The 23,739-nt window shown below is 36.6% G+C and overlaps 1 protein-coding gene across 1 annotated transcript in view; it reads right to left on the bottom strand.

Annotated features, from left to right (window-relative positions):
* Positions 1-23,739, bottom strand: part of THEGL (theg spermatid protein like) — a 113,128-nt gene that overhangs the window by 27,533 nt on the left and 61,856 nt on the right. The window contains exons 6-7 of the mRNA XM_037831426.1: positions 3,758-3,895; positions 226-337 (exon numbers count right to left, since the gene is read on the bottom strand). Coding sequence (XP_037687354.1) covers positions 226-337; positions 3,758-3,895 — 250 coding nt within the window. The remainder of the gene's footprint in view (positions 1-225; positions 338-3,757; positions 3,896-23,739) is intronic.

The raw sequence follows: 23,739 nt of genomic DNA, 5'->3' as shown, positions 1-23,739 counted from the left end.
AATACAGTGAAATGTTTAAAGAGGTTTTCTCTGGGTGGTAATCATATATGTGATTTCTATTGCTCTTTTTTATATGTTCACTTTTCCCCTAAAATTGTTTTCAATGAGTATGTAATATTCCATAGTTATTAAAATGTGTTATATTTCAAAAAAATAAAAAAATAAAATAAAATAAAATAAAATAAAATAAGAGGGTAACATGTTATGAAGTCAGTTCCCACTTACCATTTTTGGAGGTACATAGTTTGGATCTGTGCCTTTGGCTATAGAGAGTCGTAATATCCGGGGAGAAGGATCAGGGATATGATGCGAATATCTTATGTTATCACTGAAGGGCCTATATGCAAATAGAGACATGAAATACATATTACAAGTATTGGATGAAGGAGCAAGAGCCACATTTTTCATTGCAATAATCAACCTCCAATCAGTAATATATACATCTTAGGAACATCTTTTTCCCGCAATCACTAATGCTTTTTCCAACAGAATAATGTTTTTCAAACTTTTTTTACCATCATTCACAATAAGAAGTACATTTTATATTGTGATACAATACTAGGTATTGTGGTGGTTTGAAGCTGAATGTACTCCAGAAAATCATGTTCTTAAATTCAATCCATTCCTGTAGGTATGGACCCACTGTAAAACTGGGAACTCTTGACAAGGCTACTTCAGTTAAGGTATGACCCACCTCAATCAGGATGAATCTCAATCCTCTTACTGGAGACCCTTATAAACAGGATGAATACAAAGAGAGAGAAAGTCATGGAAGCAATGAAATCCAGAAGAGAATCGAGTGACCAGCAGATGCCACCACATGCCTTGCCATGTGGGAAAGGAGTCAAGGATCACCAGCAGCCAAACTTGGGAAGAATGCATCACCTTGATGATGCCTTGAATTGGACATTCTTCTCAGCCTCAAAACTGTAAGCTAACAAATTACCATTGTTAAAAGCTGCTTTCAGCAGCCTAGCAAACTAAAACAGGTAAGTGTGTGTGTGTATATAGATATATAATTATCAAAATTATCACGGCATAATGGTTGTCCTATGTGATGTATTCTGATGTTTAAAAGTTCATTTGAATATATCTAAAAAAGTTGGTTATAAACACTGATTTCATGACCCATTCATGGGTTGTGATCTTCAGATTGAAACAACTTACTTCCTACCAAAACCTCAAACTAACTCCTTGAGATAAAAATTCCAGTCACCACCAAAGCCCCTGCTATGATGGCCAGTCATCTCTACAATGCAGTTTGAGATACTACTGGCCGTAACTCCCAGTCATTGGCCAATTTTCATAGGCTGCTCTCCACATATTCCTTTTTCTCACCAAAACCTACAAGTCAACCAGCAAACCTAATATGGAAAAAATTACTCTCAAACCTGATTTTTGTATATTAATCTTGTATTCTGTAACCTTTCTTAGCTTATTTTAGCTCTAATTGTTTTGGGGAGGATTCCTCAGGATTTTCTATATACAAGATCATGTTATCTGTAAATGGAAAGAGTTTTACTTCTTTCTTTCCAATCTGGATTCCTTTTCCAATTTAGATGCTTTTTATTTATTTTTCTTGCTTAATTGTCCTGGCTAGAACCTCCAGTATGACATTGAATAAAAGTAGTGAGAACTAATATCCTTGTCTTATTCCTAATCAAATTATACTTTTATACATTGTTTGCCCATCAACACAGATTTATAACTATTGTTTTATGCAGTTGTCTTTTAAATCTAGAAGGAGAACAGAAGAGTTACAAAAAAATTGTACTGTCTGTTATATTTACCTATGTAATTAGCTCTATTGGTGCCATTTATTTATTCATGTGGAATTAAGTTTTTATATGATGTCCTTTAATTTCAGTCAGAAGGATTGATTCCCTGTAGTACTTCATGTAGGGCAAGTCTGCTTGTGACAAATTCTCTGAGTTTCTGTTTATCAGAGGATGTCTTAATTTATCCTTCACTTTTGAAGGTTAGTTCATTTTTGAAGGGAAGTTTGGGTTGTTAGTCTTTGTCTTTTGGTGATTTGTATGTCATGGTTTTCCATTGCCTTTTGACCTCTGTGATTACTGATAAGAAATCATCTATTAATTTTATTCCAAATCTCTTGTATGTGATGAGCCGCTTCTTTCTTGCTGCTTTCAAGATTCTGTGTTTATCTTTGTCAAAGTGTGGATCACAATAAGCTTATCCTAATTTAAGTTTGTCAAGCTTCTTCAATGTGTAGATTATTGTTTTCACCCAAATTTGGGAAGCTTTCAGCCATTATTAATTCAAGTAGCCCATTTTGATCTCCCCTCTCCTTCTGAGATTTCCATTATGCATATGCTGGTACTCTCAGTGGTGTCCTACAGGTCTCTGAGGTTCTGGTCATTTTTCTTCACTATTTTTTCTTTGTGTTCCTCAGACTGGATAATTTCAATTGATCTATATTCAAGTTCAAAGATTCTTTCTTCTGCCTGCTCAAATCTGCTGTTGAGACTATCCAGTGACTTTTTTATTTCAGTTCTTGTATTTTGAAACTCCAGAATTTCCATTTGGCTCATTTGTATAATTTCTGTATCTTTATTGGTATTCTCTATTTGTTATGACATCATTCTAAAACTTTTCTTTAGTTCTTTAGATATGGTTTCCTTTAGCTCCTCAAACATATTTAAAATAAAGCTGTATTAATCAAGACAGTATCATGTTTCTGAAGGTATAGATATGTAGATCAAATGTAACAGAGTAGAGTCCACAAACAGACCCACACAAATATGGTCAAACAGTTTTCAAAAAATGGCAATTCAATGGAGAAAGTATAGTTTTTCAACAAATGGAGATAGAAAAATTGGGCCTCCATATGCAAAAAAACTAAAACAAAAAACAAGAAAACAAAAAGCCTTGACCTAAACCTTACACTTTAGACAAAAACTAACTTAAAACTTTTAGAAGAAAACATCAGAAATGTCTCATGACTGGGGATTACCAAAAACATGAACTGTAAAGGAAAAACATGATAAATTGGACTTTATCAAAATTAAAAGCTTTTACTCCGTGAAATATACTCTGAAGAGAATGATAACAAAGCTGTAGACTGGGAAAAAAATATTTGCAAATCACCTATTTGACAGAGGATTCATATCCAGAATATATAGAAAACTCTCAAAAAGCAAAAATAAGAAAACAAGTAAAAAAGGGCAAAATAATTTAACAGACACTTCCTAATAGAGGATTTATAGATGGAAAATAAACACATAAAAAGCTGTTCAACATCATTAACTAGTAGGAAAATGCAAAATAAAACCATGATCAGATCCCGCTACACCTATGGCTAAAATTAAAACAACAGAAGAGATACCAAGTGCTGGTGAAGTGTGGAAGGTATCACCCAGGCTGTCTTTTAAAGACAAGTTGGAATTCAGCATTCAAAGCAGAAGGAAGAGTCTCTGCAAAGTCACAGAGGCATAAGAGAACAAGGACTACAAACTGCAAAATCTTGTGATATTTCATTTGCATATTTCCTTTTAATTGGCTGACAGTGGTGATGTTGAGTGTGAATTTTAGTTCCATCATAGACTGAGTCAAATGTAATTGTTGATGATGATCTTCTGATTCCCTACAATTGCTGCAGATACTTGATATTTTACCTGCTGCTTTGAAACATAAGTGGACTTTTAGCTCATGAAATTACACACACTGAAAAAAGAACAATATTGTGACCTTTAACCATATTACTTTAGGATTTATGGAGATTCTCAAGATTCTCAACCTGTTGCTTAGATGCTCTTGCTTGCTTCTTTTGGGCTGTGCCAGCTTCTGGATCCTTTTGGAGGGTAGGATAAACAGTGCAGGAGGAGGAATCTCCCAGATTACAGACTCTCTACCACAGCTGTAGTAATATTGAGACCTGCAAGTTGTAAAAGAGAAAAGGAGTGAAAGAAGCATGAATTACTATTATCATAGTATTTTCCAACTTTCATTCTCAGGCTTAGAGAGCAGGTATGACAGATTATCTCTTTACTGCTGAGATATTTTCCCCATGGGGAAAAATTAATTGCTTTAGGTGTGGTTACAGTCACCAAATTTTCACATAGCTTCTAGTATCCTATTGCAAAACAAGTACATTTTCTGTAATAAATTACTTCTTCTAAATAGACTTAAAATATATACTGATGAATAGAGAAAATTTGCTGCTTTTAAAATCAAATATTTTTATGGCATCTATATAAACAATTTTAAAAAATTTTACTATATTTTTAGTTAATAGGATGAGTTACATTTATATTTTTCCTTGTATTAAAGCACTCTTGATTTAGGGCTAAATTCTACTTGATTGTGGTGCACAGATTATTTGATCATTAATGGGGTTTGTTAACTAAGATTTATTTAGGATAAATAATAACATCCTTCTTCCCTTAACCCCTCAATCTTTCCTTAATCAAAATATACTATATCATCCATGGAAAAGGAAATGATATCGACTACTTCAGATCTAGTGTTATCTCAGATTGCAGCCTGCTTTGCATCCATTACTTTCCCAAGGATTTCTCCTTTAGGAGGTTTTAGTTGTGGATTTGTTTCTATCTGTCCAAGCCTCTGTTGGTTGCTGCCGTAAGCCTCTGACTGCATTTAAGCCTCTATCTTCCTTGCTTGTAATCTCCCAGACTTGAGGCCTGTCCACACCACCACACATCTGATTTCAGGGGATCTGAGACTGCCCAGCTCTAGCTCCACTGCCAGACTGAACAGATCTCCCACTCCCACCACACAAACTCACGTACAGTCAAGTTCACATGGGTAGGAAACCTCCAGCACTTACCTGGGATCAGCCTTTCGCAGGAAATGGCTGTTTGGTTGGGGAATTGGAAATGTAGAAGGAAGAGGTGATTTTGAGCAATGGGGCACCTCGGGAGAGGTAAAGGGGGCTACACTGGGTGGAAAGATGGGTAATTAGGCAGCCAATGGGCAGCACAAAGAGAAGATGCACTTGGAGATCAGTAGAGCAAAGGGGAGAGGCCTAGACAGTGGGTGAGATATACAAAAAGGAGGATGGGAGGATACCAGAGACAAAACTGAATTACTCAACATTCTCTCAGGTGGGAATGGCAAACTTCAAATGCCATGGAAGTGTATACTGACTACAATAGCTTTATTATATAGCCTTATGCTGTCAACACTTAAAAGTACATGGGTGTTCTAGGAAATGGGGAAAATAATACTTACATTTTATGATGGTTGTGAGAGTTAAATGAGAAAAGAATAAATCATTTTATAATTTACAAAGCACTATTCAAATAAGATTTTATTCTTAATCAACTTATATATTAATTTTAAATTTCAAATGTGCATATCTTTTCTCTTTATTGATATTGCTTATTAATAAATGTACAACACTAGTAGAATATTGCCTTTATATGCCTATTTCCTGCTTGTAGTCATCCACTGCACTCAAGTCTCATAATTCCACCCATGTAGTAGGTCCTCAAATATTATTGTAATATAGAGTACACAACATTTATCTCATTGCAAAAAGAGGAAAATATTTATTACAGAAAATTCATAAAATAAAAAATGTTTAAGAGCAAAAACTAAAAGCATATGTAAGCCCACCATTCAGAGATAACAACTGGCAATTCTTTGGAATAATGTAAATCTTTTTACCGTAATCATACACTAAAAAAAATACTCAATGTGCACTATGCACTGGGTTAGGCACTAGAGAGATAGTGGAAAATAAGACAAATGCAGTCACTGCTTTCTTGGACCTAATTCTACAAGTCTAGGGTAGAAAAACAAAAGTTAATAGTTGCGGTAAGTGCTATAAAGGCATCAGATAATACAGCAGAGATAGAAAATCCCAGGGTAGTATGGTAAAGAGGTGGGAAGTTATGCTGGAAAGAATAGTCAGGGGAGGTCTCTTTGAGGAGGTGACATTTAACTTGAGCACTAAAGGACCAGAATGACCCAGTCATTTAAAATTGGGAAAAAGCATTCTTGGCAGATAGAAAAATATGAAAAAGAACTTTATATGAGAAAGAGCCTTGTGTGTTTGAGGAATAAAAATTTTTAAAGAAAAATAGGGTCATATCATATATTGAATTTTATATTCAACTTTTTCACTTAGTATTGTAGCACAAGCATTTCCCCATATCATGGAATATAATTAATACTTTTCAAAAGCTAAATTACTTTGATGAATTAAAATACTTGGAAGAGACTTCTGTTTCCTGACAAGACAGAATAATAGGGACTGGTTTTAGCCCTAGACTAAAAATAGTACTGGTCCCATTAAACAAAGTTTAAAAGCAAGCCACAAAAATAGGCACATGATTTGAATTGAATTTCTTCAACAAAGTTACACAAATGGCCTATAGGCACATGAAAAGATGTTCAACATCTTAAGTCTTTAAGGAAATGCAAAGAAAAAACAGAAGATATTACTTCACACTCACTAGGATGGCTCTAATAAAAAAGACCGACAATAACAAGTGCTGGAGAGGATGTGGAAAAATTATAATACTCATACACTGCTGATGGGATTGTAAAATGATGTAGCCATTTTAGTTTGGAACTGCCAAACTATTTTCAGTTCCTCAAAAAGTTAAACACAGGGCTACCATATAACCCAGCAATTTCACTCCTATGTTTATACCCAAGAGAAACTGAAACAAACATCCATGCAAAAATTTATACATGAATGTTCATAGCAGCATAATAGCCAAAAGGTGTAAACAACTCAAATGTTCATTAACTGATAAATGGAAAAATAAAATGTGGTATATACATGCAATTGAATATTTTTTGGCAATAAAAATAAATGAAGTGCTGATATATGCTACAACATAGATAGCCCTTAAAAACATGTATGCTAAGTGAAAGAAGTCAGTTACAAAAGACCATATATTATTTGATTCCATTTATGTGGAATAAGCAAATTTATAGTGACAGGAAGTAGATTAATGGTTTCTTAGGGCTGGGGGGAAGTCTAGAATGAGTATGGGAACTGACTGCTAATAGGGTCAGGGCCTCTTTAAGGGGGGCAAAAATGTTCTAAAATGAGACTGTGGTGATATTTGCAAAAATCTGTGAAGATATTATGAAGGATGAATTTTATGGTAAATTTTGTGAATTAATTAATTAATTTAATTAAATGAATTAAAACTCAATAAAGCTTTTTTTTTTTTTAAGCAAGCCTCAAAAGGATCAAACTGTTTCCAAGTCATAAAACAATGTCCAAGAATGAAGCTCAATAATATCTATAGGAATACAAAAAGTCTGGGAGCTAATAAGGTAAAAATCACAATGTCTGGTACCAAATCAACAATTACCAGGGGTGTGTATGTGTGTGTGTGTCTCTGTGTGTTTACCATGTATGCAAATAAGCAGTAAATTATGACCTATAATGAGAAAAAGCAATCACTACAAACAAACCCAGAAATTACATGTCATAAAATTAGTGGGCAAGGACATCAAAACAATTATTATAACCACATTTCATACATTCAAGAAGATAGAGAAAGGATTGAGCACACCAAGTTGAGACAAAAGAAGTTACAATAAAACCCAAATAGTACTTCTAGGGATGAAAACTACATGTCAGATGAAAAAATATACCGGATGGCATTAATAGTATATTGGACATGCTGACTTAAGATTAGTGAACATGAAGATATAGCAACAGAAACTATCCAAAATAAAGCACAGAGATAAAAAGAAGAAAAAAATAACAGAAAAATATTCAGTGAGCTGTGAGACCACTTCAAGAAACCTAATGCATGTATAATTGGAGCCCACATAGAAGAAGAAAGGGAAGAAAATATATTGGGAGAAATAATGGCAAATTTTTTTCAAATTAAATAAAAATCATAAACCTAGAGAACCAAGAACTTCAACAAACCCCAAAAACAAGAACCATAAAGAAAACTACACCAAAACACATCAGAATAAAATTGCTTAAAACCAGAGACAGAGAAAATCTTTAAAGCAGCCAGAGATTCAAGACGTCATACACAGAGAAACAAAGAAGACAGTCAATTTTTCATCAGAAACAATGCAAGCCAGAGACAGTGAAACAATGTCTTTAAAGTGTCAAAAATGAAAGTGAAATGAAGAATTATTCATACATTCAGAAGTTGAAAGAATTCATCAGCAGCAGGCCTAAACTATACAAAATATTAAAGAAAGTCCTCCCAGCAGAAGGAAAATGACATCAGATGGAAATCTGGATCTACATAAAGTAATGAAGACACCATAAATGGTAAAAATGTAGGAAAATATAAACAACTTTTTCTTATTTTTAAAAACCTCTTTAAAATCATTGATTGTTTAAGCAAAAGTAATAACAATGTACTGTGGGGTTTATAACATAGAAGTAAAATGCATGATGACAATGGCACAAAGGCCAGGAGTAGGAGAATGGAAGTATGCTGTTGTGAGATTCTTACACTAAATATGAACTGGCATACTACTACTAGAAGGAAGACTCTGATAAGTTAAAGATGTATATTGTAAGCCCAAAAGTAACCATTATAAAATAAAAACATAAAGTTATCCTAAATAAGCCAACAAAGGAGATAAAATAGACTCATAAAAAAAAATCACTTTATCCAAAAAAAGGCAGAAAAAAAGAGAAAAAGGAACAAAGAGCAGATGGGATAAATGGAAACCGAATAACAAGATAGTAGATTTAGAACCAAACATATCAATAATCACATGAAATGTAAATGGACTTAACAGCCCAATTAAAAGACAGAGATTATCTGACTGGATAAAAAAGCAAGACCATGGTGAGCAGAAGCTCAGCTGCCCACCCCACCCCCACCCCAGGAAAGAGAGCGAGCGGCGGGACCCAAATCTGGGCCAATTGATTCCCTCTACACAGAGAGATGCCAAGATCTTTTTTTCTGACCCTGCAACTGGCACATGCAAAGGCTGAACTGTAAATGATGACTTCACACAAGAAACCCAGTCTGACAGCCAATACCTCAAAGGTGATTAGATCCTCTGGCTCTTAAAAGAGTAGGAAGTCGGAGTCGGGCAAGATGGCGGCATAGAGAGGAGTGGAAGCTAAGTAGTCCCCCTGGAACAACTACAAAAAACCAGAAACAACTAGTAAATAATCCAGAATAACTGTGGGGGGACAAACGAGACCATCCATTCATCATACACCAGCCTGAATTGGGAGGAATGCCCCAGAACACAGCATAAAATCTCTCAGTGGAGAAAGCCCCAGTCATTTTCAGTTTCCAGGGCTGTGGCTCTGGGAAGGGTGGAGACACCACAAGCAGAGAGCGAGACCATTGAAATGCTAATGACCTCCACCCGAGGGGTCTGTCTTCTCTAGGAGGAAAGGGGTGGACCCTTTCCATTCAGAACCAGACCCCAGAGCCTGGGGGAACACGGCCATACCTCCTCACACCAGTCAAGAATTATAGGCTAACAGGCGTCAACTGCTGGGCAGAAAAGCACAGTGACCCGAGGCATCAAAGGGTGGAGCAATTTTCTAAGACACACCCGCAGGGAAACCAGATACTGAATATTTCTTCCCTCTGGGACCTGAGCCTGTTCTGGTCTGAGAAAACCTGACTTGGATAACCAAGGAAACCATGCCTAGACAACAGAAAATTACAACCTACACTAAGAAAAACAAAGTTATGGCCCAGTCAAAGGAACAAACGTACACTTCAACTGAGATACAGGAATTTAAACAACTAATGCTAAATCAATTCAAAAAGTTTAGAGAAGATATTGCAAAAGAGATAGAGGCTATAAAGGAAGAACTGGACATGTATACAGCAGAAATCAAAAGTTCAAAAAACCTACTAGTAGAATCTATGGAAATGAAAAGCACAACACAAGAGATGAAAGACACAATGGAAACATACAACAGCAGATCTCAAGAGGCAGAAGAAAACACTCAGGAACTGGAGAACAAAACACCTGAAAGCCTACACTCAAAGGAGCAGATGGAGAAAAGAATAAAAAAATATGAGCAACGTCTCTGGGAACTCAAGGATGAAACAAAGTTTAATAATGTACGTATCATTGGTGTCCCAGAAGGAGAAGAGAAGGGAAAGGGGGCAGAAGCATTAATAGAGGAAATAATTAATGAAAATTTCCCATCTCTTATGAAAGACATAAAATTACAGATCCAAGAAGCGCAGCGTACTCCAAACAGAAGAGATATGAAGAGGCCTATGCCAAGACACTTAATAATCAGATTATCAAATGTCAGAGACAAAGAGAGAATCCTGAAAGCAGCAAGAGAAAAGCAATCCATTACATACAAAGGAAGCTTAATAAGACTATGTGCGGATCTCTCAGCAGAAACCGTGGAGGCAAGAAGGAAGTGGTGTGAGATATTTAAGATACTGAAAGAGAAAAACCGCCAACCAAGAATCCTGTATCCAGCAAAGCTGTCCTTCAAATATGAGGGAGAGCTCAAAATATTTTCTGACAAACAGACAATGAGAGACTTTGTGAACAAGACACCCACCCTACAGGAAATACTAAAGGGAGCACTACAGGGTGATAGAAGACAGGAGTGTGTGGTTTGGAACACAATTTTGGGAGATGGTAGCACAACAATGTAAGTACACTGAACAAAGGTAACTATGAATACAGTTGGGAGAGAAAGATGGGGAGCATGTGAGACACCGCAAGAAAGGAGGACAGATAACAACTGGGACTGTGTAACTTGGTGAAATCTAGAGTATTCAACAATTGTGATAAAATGTACAAATACGTTCTTTTACGAGGGAGAACAAGCAAATGTCAACCTTGCAAGATGTTAAAAATGGGGAGGCATTGGGGGAGGGATGCAATCAGCATAAACTAGAGACTGTAACTAATAGAATCATTGTATTATGCTTCCTTTACTGTAACAAAGGTGATATACCAAGGTGAATGCAGATAAGAGGGGGGGATAGGGGAGGCATGTTAGACACTTGACATTGGTGGTATTGTCTGATTCTTTATTCTGCTTTGATTTAAGGTTATTTTTCCTTTTGCTGCTTCCTAGCTGTCATTTTTTTTTGTTTCCTCTTTCTTTTGCCTCTCTACCTTCTTTGACTCTCCCTCCTGCCTTGTGGAAGAAATGTAGATGCTCTTGCTTAGTATGAGCAGAATGTTCAATTAGGATGAACTTAAATGTTTGGAAATGAACAGGGGTGTTGGTAGCAAGATGTGAGAATAACTAACAGCGCTGAATGGTGTGTGAATGAGGTGGAAAGGGGAAGCTCAGAGTCATATATGTCACCAGAAGGAAAGTTGGAGGTCAAAAGATGGAAATGTATAAAACTGAATCCTATGGTGGGCAATGTCCATGATCAACTGTACAAATACTAGAAATCACTTCATGAACCAGAACAAATGTATGACAATACAATTAGAAGTTAATAATAGAGGGGCATATAGGGAAGAACTATATACCTATTACAAACTATATACTACAGTTAGTAGTATTTCAACATTTTTTCATAAACAGTAACAAACGTACTATATCAATACTAGGAGTCAACAATTGAGGGGGGTTGGTTAGGGATAGGGGAGGTTTAGAGTTTCCTTTTCTTTTTTTCTTTTTTCATCTTTCACTTTATTTCTTGTCTGGAGTAATGAAAAGTTTCTAAAAATTGAACAAAAATTAAGTGTGATGGATGCACAGCTGTATGAGGGTACCAGGGGCAAGTGATTGTACACTTTGGATCTTTGGATAATTGTATGGTATCTGAACAATCTCAATAAAAATGGAAAAAAAAAAAAAGCAAGACCATATATTGTGTGTAACAAATGCACTTTTAGTATAAAGATAAATATTGGATTATAAAAAAGGATGAAAAAAAGATATGTCATACTAGCACCAATGAAAAGAAGGCTGGAGTAGTTTTTATTACTATTAAATTACAGAGTAAAAAGTATTACCAAGAATAAAGAGGGATGGATGTGGGGATGGGATGTTTTGGGTCTTCTTTTTTACTAATTTTTATTCTTATTCTTTTATTGTGTGTGTGGTAATGAAAATGTTCAAAAATTAATTGTGATGCATGTACAACTATATAATGGTTCTGTGAACAATTGATTGTACACTTTGGATAACTGTATGGTATGTAAATATCTCTCAATAAAATTGAGTTAAGAATAAAAAGGGTCATTTTATAATGATAACAGATCAATTTATCAAGAGGACATAACAATCCTGAATTTTTATGCATCTAACAGCAGAGCTTCCAGGTACATAAAGTAAAAACTAATATAACTATAAGGAGAACTAGATAATTCACAATTATGGGCAGAGATTTCAATAACCCTCTCTCAAAAATTGATGTAACAAATAAGAAGACAAAATCAGTAAGGGTTTGGAATATGTGAACGTCAACTTGACCCAATCGACGTTTACAGAACACTCCACCCAACAACAGCAGAATAAACATTCTTTTCAAGAACATCTGGAACACTTACCAAGATAGACTACATTCTGGGATATAAAATAAGTCTCAATAAATTTAAAAGGACTGAAATAGTGCAAAGTATATTCTCCAATCACAATGGTATTTAATTAGAAATCAATAACAAGATATTTGGAAAATGCCCCATGTATTTGGAAACTAAATAATACACTAAATAGTTCATGGGTCAAAGAAGATATCAAAAAGTATATTAGGGCGAGGCGGGGCAAGTTGGCAGACTGGTGAGCTGTAAGTTTTAGTTACTCCTCCAGGAAAGTAGGTAAAAAGCCAGGAACTGCGTGGACTGGACACCACAGAGCAATCTGTCTTCGGGCATACTTCATACAACACTCATGAAAATGTCGACCTGCTGAGATCAGCGAAATCTGTAAGTTTTTGCAGCCAGGGGACCCGCGCCCCTCCCTGCCAGGCTCAGTCCCATGGGAGGAGGGGCTGCCAGCTCCGGGAAGGAGAAGGGAGAACTGCAGTGGTAGCCCTTCTCGGAAACTCATTCTACTGATCCATACTACAACCATAGATAGACTGAGACCAGACACCAGAGAATCTGAGAGCTGCCAGCCCAGCAGAGAGGAGACAGGCATAGAAAAAAAAACAACACGAAAAACTCCAAAATAAAAGCGGAGGATTTTTGGAGTTCTGGTGAACACAGAAAGGGGAAGGGCGGAGCTCAGGCCTTCAGGCGCATATGCAAATCCCGAAGAAAAGCTGATCTCTCTGCCCTGTGGACCTTTCCTTAACGGCCCTGGTTGCTTTGTCTATTAACATTTCAATAACCCATTAGATCTCTGAGGAGGGACCTTTTTTCCTTTTTTTTTTTTTTTTTTTTTTTAATCCTTTTTTCTTTTTCTAAAACAATTACTCTAAGAAGCCCAATACAGAAAGCTTCAAAGAATTGCAATTTGGGCACGTCAAGTCAAGAGCAGAACTAAGAGAGCTCTGAGACAAAAGGCAATAATCCAGTGGCTGAGAAAATTCACTAAACAACACAACTTCACAAGAAAAGGGGGGTGTCCGCTCATAGCCACCATCCTGGTGGACAGGAAACACTCCTGCCCATCGCCAGCCCCATAGCCCAGAGCTGCCCCAGACAACCCAGTGTGACGGAAGTGCTTCAAATAACAGGCACACACCACAAAACTGGGCGTGGACATTAGCCTTCCCTGCAACCTCAGCTGATTGTCCCAGAGCTGGGAAGGTGGAGCAGTGTGAATTAACAAAGCCCCATTCAGCCATCATTTGAGCAGACTGGGAGCCTCCCTACACAGCCCAGCAGCCAAGAACTGCCCTGGGGGGACGGCACTCACCTGTGACATAGCACAGTCATCCCTCAACAGAGGACCCGAGGTGCACAGCCTGGAAGAGGGGCCCACTTGCAAGTCTCAGGAGCCATACGCCAATACCAAGGACTTGTGGGTCAGTGGCAGAGACAAACTGTGGCAGGACTGAACTGAAGGATTAGACTATTGCAGTAGCTTTAAAACTCTAGGATCATCAGGGAGATTTGATTGTTAGGGCCACGCCCCCTCCCCGACTGCCCAGAAACACGCCCCACATACAGGGCAGGCAACACCAACTACACACGCAAGCTTGGTACACCAATTGGGCCCCACAAGACTCACTCCCCCACTCACCAAAAAGGCTAAGCAGGGGAGAACTGGCTTGTGGAGAACAGGTGGCTCGTGGACGCCACCTGCTGGTTAGTTAGAGAAAGTGTACTCCACGAAGCTGTAGATCTCATAAATTAGAGATAAGGACTTCAATAGGTCTACAAACCCTAAAAGAACCCTATCAAGTTCAGCAAATGCCACGAGGCCAAAAACAACAGAAAATTATAAAGCATATGAAAAAAACCAGACGATATGGATAACCCAAGCCCAAGCACCCAAATCAAAAGACCAGAAGAGACACAGCACCTAGAGCAGCTACTCAAAGAACTAAAGATGAACAATGAGACCATAGTACGGGATATGAAGGAAATCAAGAAGACTCTAGAAGAGCATAAAGAAGACATTGCAAGACTAAATAAAAAAATGGATGATCTTATGGAAATTAAAGAAACTGTTGACCAAATTAAAAAGATTCTGGACACTCATAGTACAAGACTAGAGGAAGTTGAACAGCGAATCAGTGACCTGGAAGATGACAGAATGGAAAATGAAAGCATAAAAGAAAGAATGGGGAAAAAAATTGAAAAAATCGAAATGGACCTCAGGGATATGATAGATAATATGAAACGTCCAAATATAAGACTCATTGGTGTCCCAGAAGGGGAAGAAAAGGGTAAAGGTCTAGGAAGAGTATTCAAAGAAATTGTTGGGGAAACTTCCCAAATCTTCAAAACAACATAAATACACAAATCATAAATGCTCAGCGAACTCCAAATAGAATAAATCCAAATAAACCCACTCCAAGACATATACTGATCACACTGTCAAACACAGAAGAGAAGGAGCAAGTTCTGAAAGCAGCAAGAGAAAAGCAATTCACCACATACAAAGGAAACAGCATAAGACTAAGTAGTGACTACTCAGCAGCCACCATGGAGGCGAGAAGGCAGTGGCACGATATATTTAAAATTCTGAGTGAGAAAAATTTCCAGCCAAGAATACTTTATCCAGCAAAGCTCTCCTTCAAATTTGAGGGAGAGCTTAAATTTTTCACAGACAAAGAAATGCTGAGAGAATTTGCTAACAAGAGACCTGCCCTACTGGAGATACTAAAGGGAGTCCTACAGACAGAGAAACAAAGACAGGACAGAGAGACTTGGAGAAAGGTTCAGTACCAAAGAGATTCAGTATGGGTACAATAAAGGATATTAATAGAGAGAGGGAAAAATATGGCAAACATAAACCAAAGGATAAGATGGCCGATTCAAGAAATGCCTTCACGGTTTTAACGTTGAATGTAAATGGATTAAACTCCCCAATTAAAAGATATAGATTCGCAGAATGGATCAAAAAAAATGAACCATCAATATGTTGCATACAAGAGACTCATCTTAGACACAGGGACACAAAGAAACTGAAAGTGAAAGGATGGAAAAAAATATTTCATGCAAGCTACAGCCAAAAGAAAGCAGGTGTAGCAATATTAATCTCAGATAAAATAGACTTCAAATGCAGGGATGTTTTGAGAGACAAAGAAGGCCACTACATACTAATAAAAGGGGCAATTCAGCAAGAAGAAATAACAATCGTAAATGTCTATGCACCCAATCAAGGTGCCACAAAATACATGAGAGAAACACTGGCAAAACTAAAGGAAGCAATTGATGTTTCCACAATAATTGTGGGAGACTTCAACACATCACTCTCTCCTATAGATAGATCAACCAGACAGAAGACCAATAAGGAAATTGAAAACCTAAACAATCTGATAAATGAATTAGATTTAACAGACATATACAGGACATTACATCCCAAATCACCAGGATACACATACTTTTCTAGTGCTCACGGAACTTTCTCCAGAATAGATCATATGCTGGGACATAAACAAGCCTCAATAAATTTAAAAAGATTGAAATTATTCAAAGCACATTCTCTGACCACAATGGAATACAATTAGAAGTCAATAACCATCAGAGACTTAGAAAATTCACAAATACCTGGAGGTTAAACAACACACTCCTAAACAATCAGTGGGTTAAAGAAGAAATAGCAAGAGAAATTGCTAAATATATAGAGACGAATGAAAATGAGAACACAACATACCAAAACCTATGGGATGCAGCAAAAGCAGTGCTAAGGGGGAAATTTATAGCACTAAACGCATATATTAAAAAGGAAGAAAGAGCCAAAATCAAAGAACTAATGGATCAACTGAAGAAGCTAGAAAATGAACAGCAAACCAATCCTAAACCAAGTACAAGGAAAGAAATAACAAGGATTAAAGCAGAAATAAATGACATAGAGAACAAAAAAACAATAGAGAGGATAAATATCACCAAAAGTTGGTTCTTTGAGAAGATCAACAAGATTGACAAGCCCCTAGCTAGACTGACAAAATCAAAAAGAGAGAAGACCCATATAAACAAAATAATGAATGAAAAAGGTGACATAACTGCAGATCCTGAAGAAATTAAAAAAATTATAAGAGGATATTATGAACAACTGTATGGCAACAAACTGGATAATGTAGAAGAAATGGACAATTTCCTGGAAACATATGAACAACCTAGACTGACCAGAGAAGAAATAGAAGACCTCAATCAACCCATCACAAGCAAAGAGATCCAATCAGTCATCAAAAATCTTCCCACAAATAAATGCCCAGGGCCAGATGGCTTCACAGGGGAATTCTACCAAACTTTCCAGAAAGAACTGACACCAATCTTACTCAAACTCTTTCAAAACATTGAAAAAAATGGAACACTACCTAACTCATTTTATGAAGCTAACATCAATCTAATACCAAAACCAGGCAAAGATGCTACAAAAAAGGAAAACTACCGGCCAATCTCCCTAATGAATATAGATGCAAAAATCCTCAACAAAATACTTGCAAATCGAATCCAAAGACACATTAAAAAATCATACACCATGACCAAGTGGGGTTTATTCCAGGCATGCAAGGATGGTTCAACATCAGAAAAACAATCAATGTATTACAACACATTAAAAACTCGAAAGGGAAAAATCAATTGATCATCTCAATAGATGCTGAAAAAGCATTTGACAAAATCCAACATCCCTTTTTGATAAAAACACTTCAAAAGGTAGGAATTGAAGGAAACTTCCTCAACATGATAAAGAGCATATATGAAAAACCCACAGCCAGCATAGTACTCAATGGTGAGAGACTGAAAGCCTTCCCTCTAAGATCAGGAACAAGACAAGGATGCCCGCTGTCACCACTGTTATTCAACATTGTGCTGGAAGTGCTAGCCAGGGCAATCCGGCAAGACAAAGAAATAAAAGGCATCCAAATTGGAAAAGAAGAAGTAAAACTGTCATTGTTTGCAGATGATATGATCTTATATCTGGAAAACCCTGAGAAATCGACTATACAGCTACTAGAGCTAATAAACAAATTTAGCAAAGTAGCGGGATACAAGATTAATGCACATAAGTCAGTAATGTTTCTGTATGCTAGAAATGAACAAACTGAAGAGACACTCAAGAAAAAGATACCATTCTCAATAGCAACTAAAAAAATCAAGTACCTAGGAATAAACTTAACCAAAGATGTAAAAGACCTATACAAAGAAAACTACATAACTCTACTAAAAGAAATAGAAGGGGACCTTAAAAGATGGAAAAATATTCCATGTTCATGGATAGGAAGGCTAAATGTCATTAAGATGTCAATTCTACCCAAACTCATCTACAGATTCAATGCAATCCCAATCAAAATTCCAACAACCTACTTTGCATACTTGGAAAAGCTAGTTATCAAATTTATTTGGAAAGGGAAGATGCCTCGAATTGCTAAAGACACTCTAAAAAAGAAAAACGAAGTGGGAGGACTTACACTCCCTGACTTTGAAGCTTATTATAAAGCCACAGTTGCCAAAACAGCATGGTACTGGCACAAAGATAGACATATAGATCAATGGAATCGAATTGAGAATTCGGAGATAGACCCTCAGATCTATGGCCGACTGATCTTTGATAAGGCCCCCAAAGTCACCGAACTGAGCCATAACGGTCTTTTCAACAAATGGGGCTGGGAGAGTTGGATATCCATATCCAAAAGAATGAAAGAGGACCCCTACCTCACCCCCTACACAAAAATTAACTCAAAATGGACCAAAGATCTCAATATAAAAGAAAGTACCATAAAACTCCTAGAAGATAATGTAGGAAAACATCTTCAAGACCTTGTATTAGGCGGCCACTTCCTAGACTTTACACCCAAAGCACAAGCAACAAAAGAGAAAATAGATAAATGGGAACTCCTCAAGCTTAGAAGTTTCTGCACCTCAAAGGAATTTCTCAAAAAGGTAAAGAGGCAGCCAACTCAATGGGAAAAAATTTTTGGAAACCATGTATCTGACAAAAGACTGATATCTTGCATATACAAAGAAATCCTACAACTCAATGACAATAGTACAGACAGCCCAATTATAAAATGGGCAAAAGATATGAAAAGACAGTTCTTTGAAGAGGAAATACAAATGGCCAAGAAACACATGAAAAAATGTTCAGCTTCACTAGCTATTAGAGAGATGCAAATTAAGACCACAATGAGATACCATCTAACACCGGTTAGAATGGCTGCCATTAAACAAACAGGAAACTACAGATGCTGGAGGGGATGTGGAGAAATTGGAACTCTTATTCACTGTTGGTGGGACTGTATAATGGTTCAGCCACTCTGGAAGTCAGTCTGGCAGTTCCTTAGAAAACTAGATATAGAGCTACCATTCTATCCAGCGATTGCACTTCTCGGTATATACCCGGAAGATCGGAAAGCAGTGACACGAACAGATATCTGCACGCCAATGTTCATAGCAGCATTATTCACAATTGCCAAGAGATGGAAACAACCCAAATGTCCTTCAACAGATGAGTGGATAAATAAAATGTGATATATACACACGATGGAATACTACGCGGCAGTAAGAAGGAACGATCTGGTGAAACATATGACAACATGGATGAACCTTGAAGACATAATGCTGAGTGAAATAAGCCAGGCACAAAAAGAGAAATATTATATGCTACCACTAATGTGAACTCTGAAAAATGTAAAACAAATGGTTTATAATGTAGAATGTAGGGGATCTAGCAGTAGAGAGCAATTAAGGAAGGGGGAACAATAATCCAAGAAGAACAGATAAGCTATTTAACGTTCTGGGGATGCCCAGGAATGACTATGGTCTGTTAATTTCTGATGGATATAGTAGGAACAAGTTCACAGAAATGGTGCTATATTATGTAACTTTCTTGGGGTAAAGTAGGAACATGTTGGAAGTTAAGCAGGTATCTTAGGTTAGTTGTCTTTTTCTTACCCCCTTGTTATGGTCTCTTTGAAATGTTCTTTTATTTTATGTTTGTTTTCTTTTTAACTTTTTTTTTCATACAGTTGATTTAAAAAAGAAGGGAAAGTTAAAAAAAAAAAAAAAAAAGAAAAACAAGGAAAAAAAAAAGATGTAGTGCCCCCTTGAGGAGCCTGTGGAGAATGCAGGGGTATTTGCCTACCCCACCTACATGGTTGCTGACATGACAACAGACATAGGGGACTGGTGGTTTGATGGGTTGAGACCTCTACCATAAGTTTTACCCTTGGGAAGACGGTTGCTGCAAAGGAGAGGCTAGGCCTCCCTATATTTGTGCCTAAGAGTCTCCTCCTGAATGCCTCTTTGTTGCTCGGATGTGGCCCTCTCTCTCTGGCTAAGCCAACTTGAAAGGTGAAATCACTGCCCTCCCCCCCTACGTGGGATCAGACACCCAGGGGAGTGAATCTCCCTGGCAACGTGGAATATGACTCCCGGGGAGGAATGTAGACCCGGCATCGTGGGACGGAGAACATCTTCTTGACCAAAAGGGGGATGTGAAAGGAAATGAAATAAGCTTCAGTGGCAGAGAGATTCCAAAACGAGCCGAGAGATCACTCTGGTGGGCACTCTTACGCACACTTTAGACAACCCTTTTTAGGTTCTAAAGAATTGGGGTAGCTGGTGGTGGATACCTGAAACTATCAAACTACAACCCAGAACCCATGAATCTCGAAGACAGTTGTATAAAAATGTAGCTTATGAGGGGTGACAATGGGATTGGGAAAGCCATAAGGACGAAACTCCACTTTGTCTAGTTTATGGATGGATGTGTAGAAAAGTAGGGGAAGGAAACAAACAGACAAAGGTACCCAGTGTTCTTTTTTACTTCAATTGCTCTTTTTCACTCTAATTATTATTCTTGTTATTTTTGTGTGTGTGCTAATGAAGGTGTCAGGGATTGATTTAGGTGATGAATGTACAACTATGTAATGGTACTGTAAACAATCGAAAGTACAATCTGTTTTGTATGACTGCGTGGTATGTGAATATATCTCAATAAAATGATGATTAAAAAAAAAGTTTAAAAAAAAGTATATTAGAAAGTATTTTAACTATATGAAAGTTAAAATACAACATAACATTGGTGGGGTGCAGTTAAAGCAATACTTAGAGGAAACACATAGTATTAAACAATATTAGAAAAGAAGAAAAGTCTCAAATCAATTATCTCAGTTTCCATCTTAAGAAACTAGAAAAAGAGCAAATGAAACCCAAATTAAGTAGAAGAGAGGAATAATAAAAATTGGAGCATGAATCAATGACATGGTAAATAGTAAAATAATAGAGAAAAATTGATGAAATAAAAAATTGGTTTTTAGAAAATATTAATAAAACTGATAAATCTCTAGTCAGACTCATAGGAAAAAAGACAGAAGGCACAATTTACCAATATCAGGAATGAGAGAGGGATCATTATCAGAGATCTGACAGATATTAAAAAGTCAATAAGAGAACATTATGAACAACTTCATGCCAATAAATTTAAAAACTTAGATGAAATGGATTCATTCTTTAAAAGATACTACCAATGCTCGCTTACAAAGAAACATAATCTGAATAGCCCTATGCCTATTTAATAAATTTAATTTATAATTTAAAATCTTCTCACCAAAACATTCTCCATGCGCTGGTGAATTCTACCAAATATTTAAGGAAGAAATAATACCAATTCTACACAATCTCCAACTGATTCTATGAGGCCAGCATTACCCAGATACCAAAACCAAAGACATTTAAGAAAACTACAGACCAATATCCTTCATGAACATAGATTCAAATATTCTAAAGTTTTATTGCAATACAGATGGCCTCAGTTTACAGAGTCCATGGCTGCTTTGGGGCTACAATGGTGGAGTTGGATAGCTGCGGCAGAGTTAAGTAGTTGCGACAAAGACTGTGTAGCCCACAAAGTCTAAATTATTTACTATCTGGACCCTAACAGGAAAACTTTTCTAACTTTTGGTTTAAAGTTCTATATTGAAAGAGATAGAGAAATGGCCATCTTAATTATCTGGAAAACAAAACTTTAAATAAATAACAGTATCTGCAGCTTTTCCTTGTTACCAATAACTTCCCTTACCCACTACATTTCCCCTTTCCCCGTCCCATGCAGTCTTTCCTCAGAGTCAACTCAGCAGAGGGCTTAGTCATTCAACAAACAGAAAAGGAAAGCAAATTAGTAATGTGCATAAAAAACCCTAACAACATTCTTGCCTTAGATACAGTAATTAACTGAAGCCCAGGAGTATAATTTAAAATTTATGAAAACTTTTACGTACAAATATCTTCACAATTTTTGTGATATCAAAAATGGAAATATTTTATATCTCTAACAATAAAAGAATAACCTACTCAATAAACTATTTACTCTGCTCCAAAAAATATTTAGAAAGAATTTGTAATGGCATGAAAAAGCAACATATAAGTTATATATTCAGTATTTCAAATTTTTAAGTAGATTATATATAAAAATACACTCATATACAAGGAAAAAAGATACAAAGAAATACAACAAAATCAGTGTTTTTCTCTGAGTTGTAGGTCTATAGAAGATTTCTGTTTCCTTGTTATATAGCAGAGAATTAAGTGCAATCAATACATATAAAGTAAAGCTACAACAACGTGAAGCAAAGTATGATGCACATGTACTATTGATGGTATTCAACGTGATTGTAGGTGGTACTTTAGTGAATTTTTTTTTATATTTTAAGAGTTATACCAGGCACATGGCAATTTAAGTAGAAACAGTGAGTAAATAATTTAATGGTACCCAAATACTGCAACTTTTGAAGGTGGCATATGAATGGCTCATGTTTGGGGCACACAGCTCTAAAGAGCTAAAATCAGGTACTTGTATGAAAAAGAAATCACACACACATACAAACAGACTGTTGCAGGATAATATCTCTATTGAAGAATCTGAAAATGAAGATGCTGACTCCTTCCCTCTATGTAAGGATCGGATAACTGTGGAGCCTTGCCGCTCTCATACACCACCTGAAGCCTTCTGTTCTGATAGTGAAGAACCAGTTATTCCTTCTGATATACAGGCCTATTTAACAGAACTTTCACCCAAAAATACTCAAGTAAAATTTCCAAATGATAAAAAGTTGAAAGGCCTTACCATAATAACTCGGACAGATGATTCATATCCTTCAAGTCCTATATTAGAATATTGTACTAAGGGAGAAGCTTAGCAGGTCCAAGCAGGAAAGGAGAAAGTGAGGGACATAATCTGATGTAATGACTAGACTAATTACAGAATGAAAAAGAAAACTATATTAATAAGTTAGATATAAGTAATAGTAACTTCTCTTCTAATTTTTAGTTCTTATATAAGTAAAAGGTGTGTTATATTGCTCTTAAGAAAGCATAGTTTAATTAGTAGAAATATTTTCCGTAAAGTTTTATAGACATTCAAGGTTAAGTTTGAATCTCTGATAATGCTGTGAATACCCTCCTTTGTTTTTGACTCACCCGTGGTTCATTTTGCAGACATTCAAGGATAAGTTTGAGTCTCTGATAATGCTGTGAATACCCTCCTTTAATCTTGACTCACCCGTGGTTCCCCACGATAGTGAACCACCTGTAGTTCACCATCCGTGGTTCAAACATAAAAATAGAGTATGACTTAATTGAATTACCTTAAATCAAAGGCTCTATAGATACTCTGTAACTAAGACAGGAGGGGTCTTCTGATCTCGTATCAAGCTGTGTCTGGAAGCAGCAGAATTCCACAAGCTTGGTAATGTATCAATTTATTTTTCCATTGTAAACTTGTTCCTTTAACCTTAAGTGCTCCTTTAGTAAATATGTGTTGAATTTGAATTCTTGTCTTGAGTGCTCCTTACTTTTAAACTATTGTCTGTCCCTATACTTCTATTTGAGTGGGATGTTACTTGAATGAAGCCCAAATCGACTGAATCACGACCGGATAAGTCTCAGGCCTTTTCTAACAGAGATCACAGGTTTGAGGGGTAGAGAGACAAACCTGTGACAATATAGGCCTGATATAGGCCTCTATATCAGAAGGAATAACTGCTAAAATTAAAAAAAAAAGTGTGTATATATGCAAATATATGCATAATTTTATTTTTCCTGCAATAAATTATAAGAAATTGTTAACCATGGATGCATTCAGGAAGAAGGACCAGGAATGGGGAAGGCTCAGCTTTTATTTTTCTCTTTGAAAGCCCCTGCCCCGTGTAAATGTGTAAATGTGATCTCTCCTTTGAAGTCCAGAGTAGCAGTGAACTTCTCATTTGGTGTAAGTTTACTCTACTT

The sequence above is a fragment of the Choloepus didactylus genome, chromosome 3 (assembly GCF_015220235.1).
Source record: "Choloepus didactylus isolate mChoDid1 chromosome 3, mChoDid1.pri, whole genome shotgun sequence".
NCBI lineage: Eukaryota > Metazoa > Chordata > Mammalia > Pilosa > Megalonychidae > Choloepus > Choloepus didactylus.
Note: the sequence above shows the minus strand (reverse complement) of the source record. Positions and strands in the feature narration are given on the sequence as shown.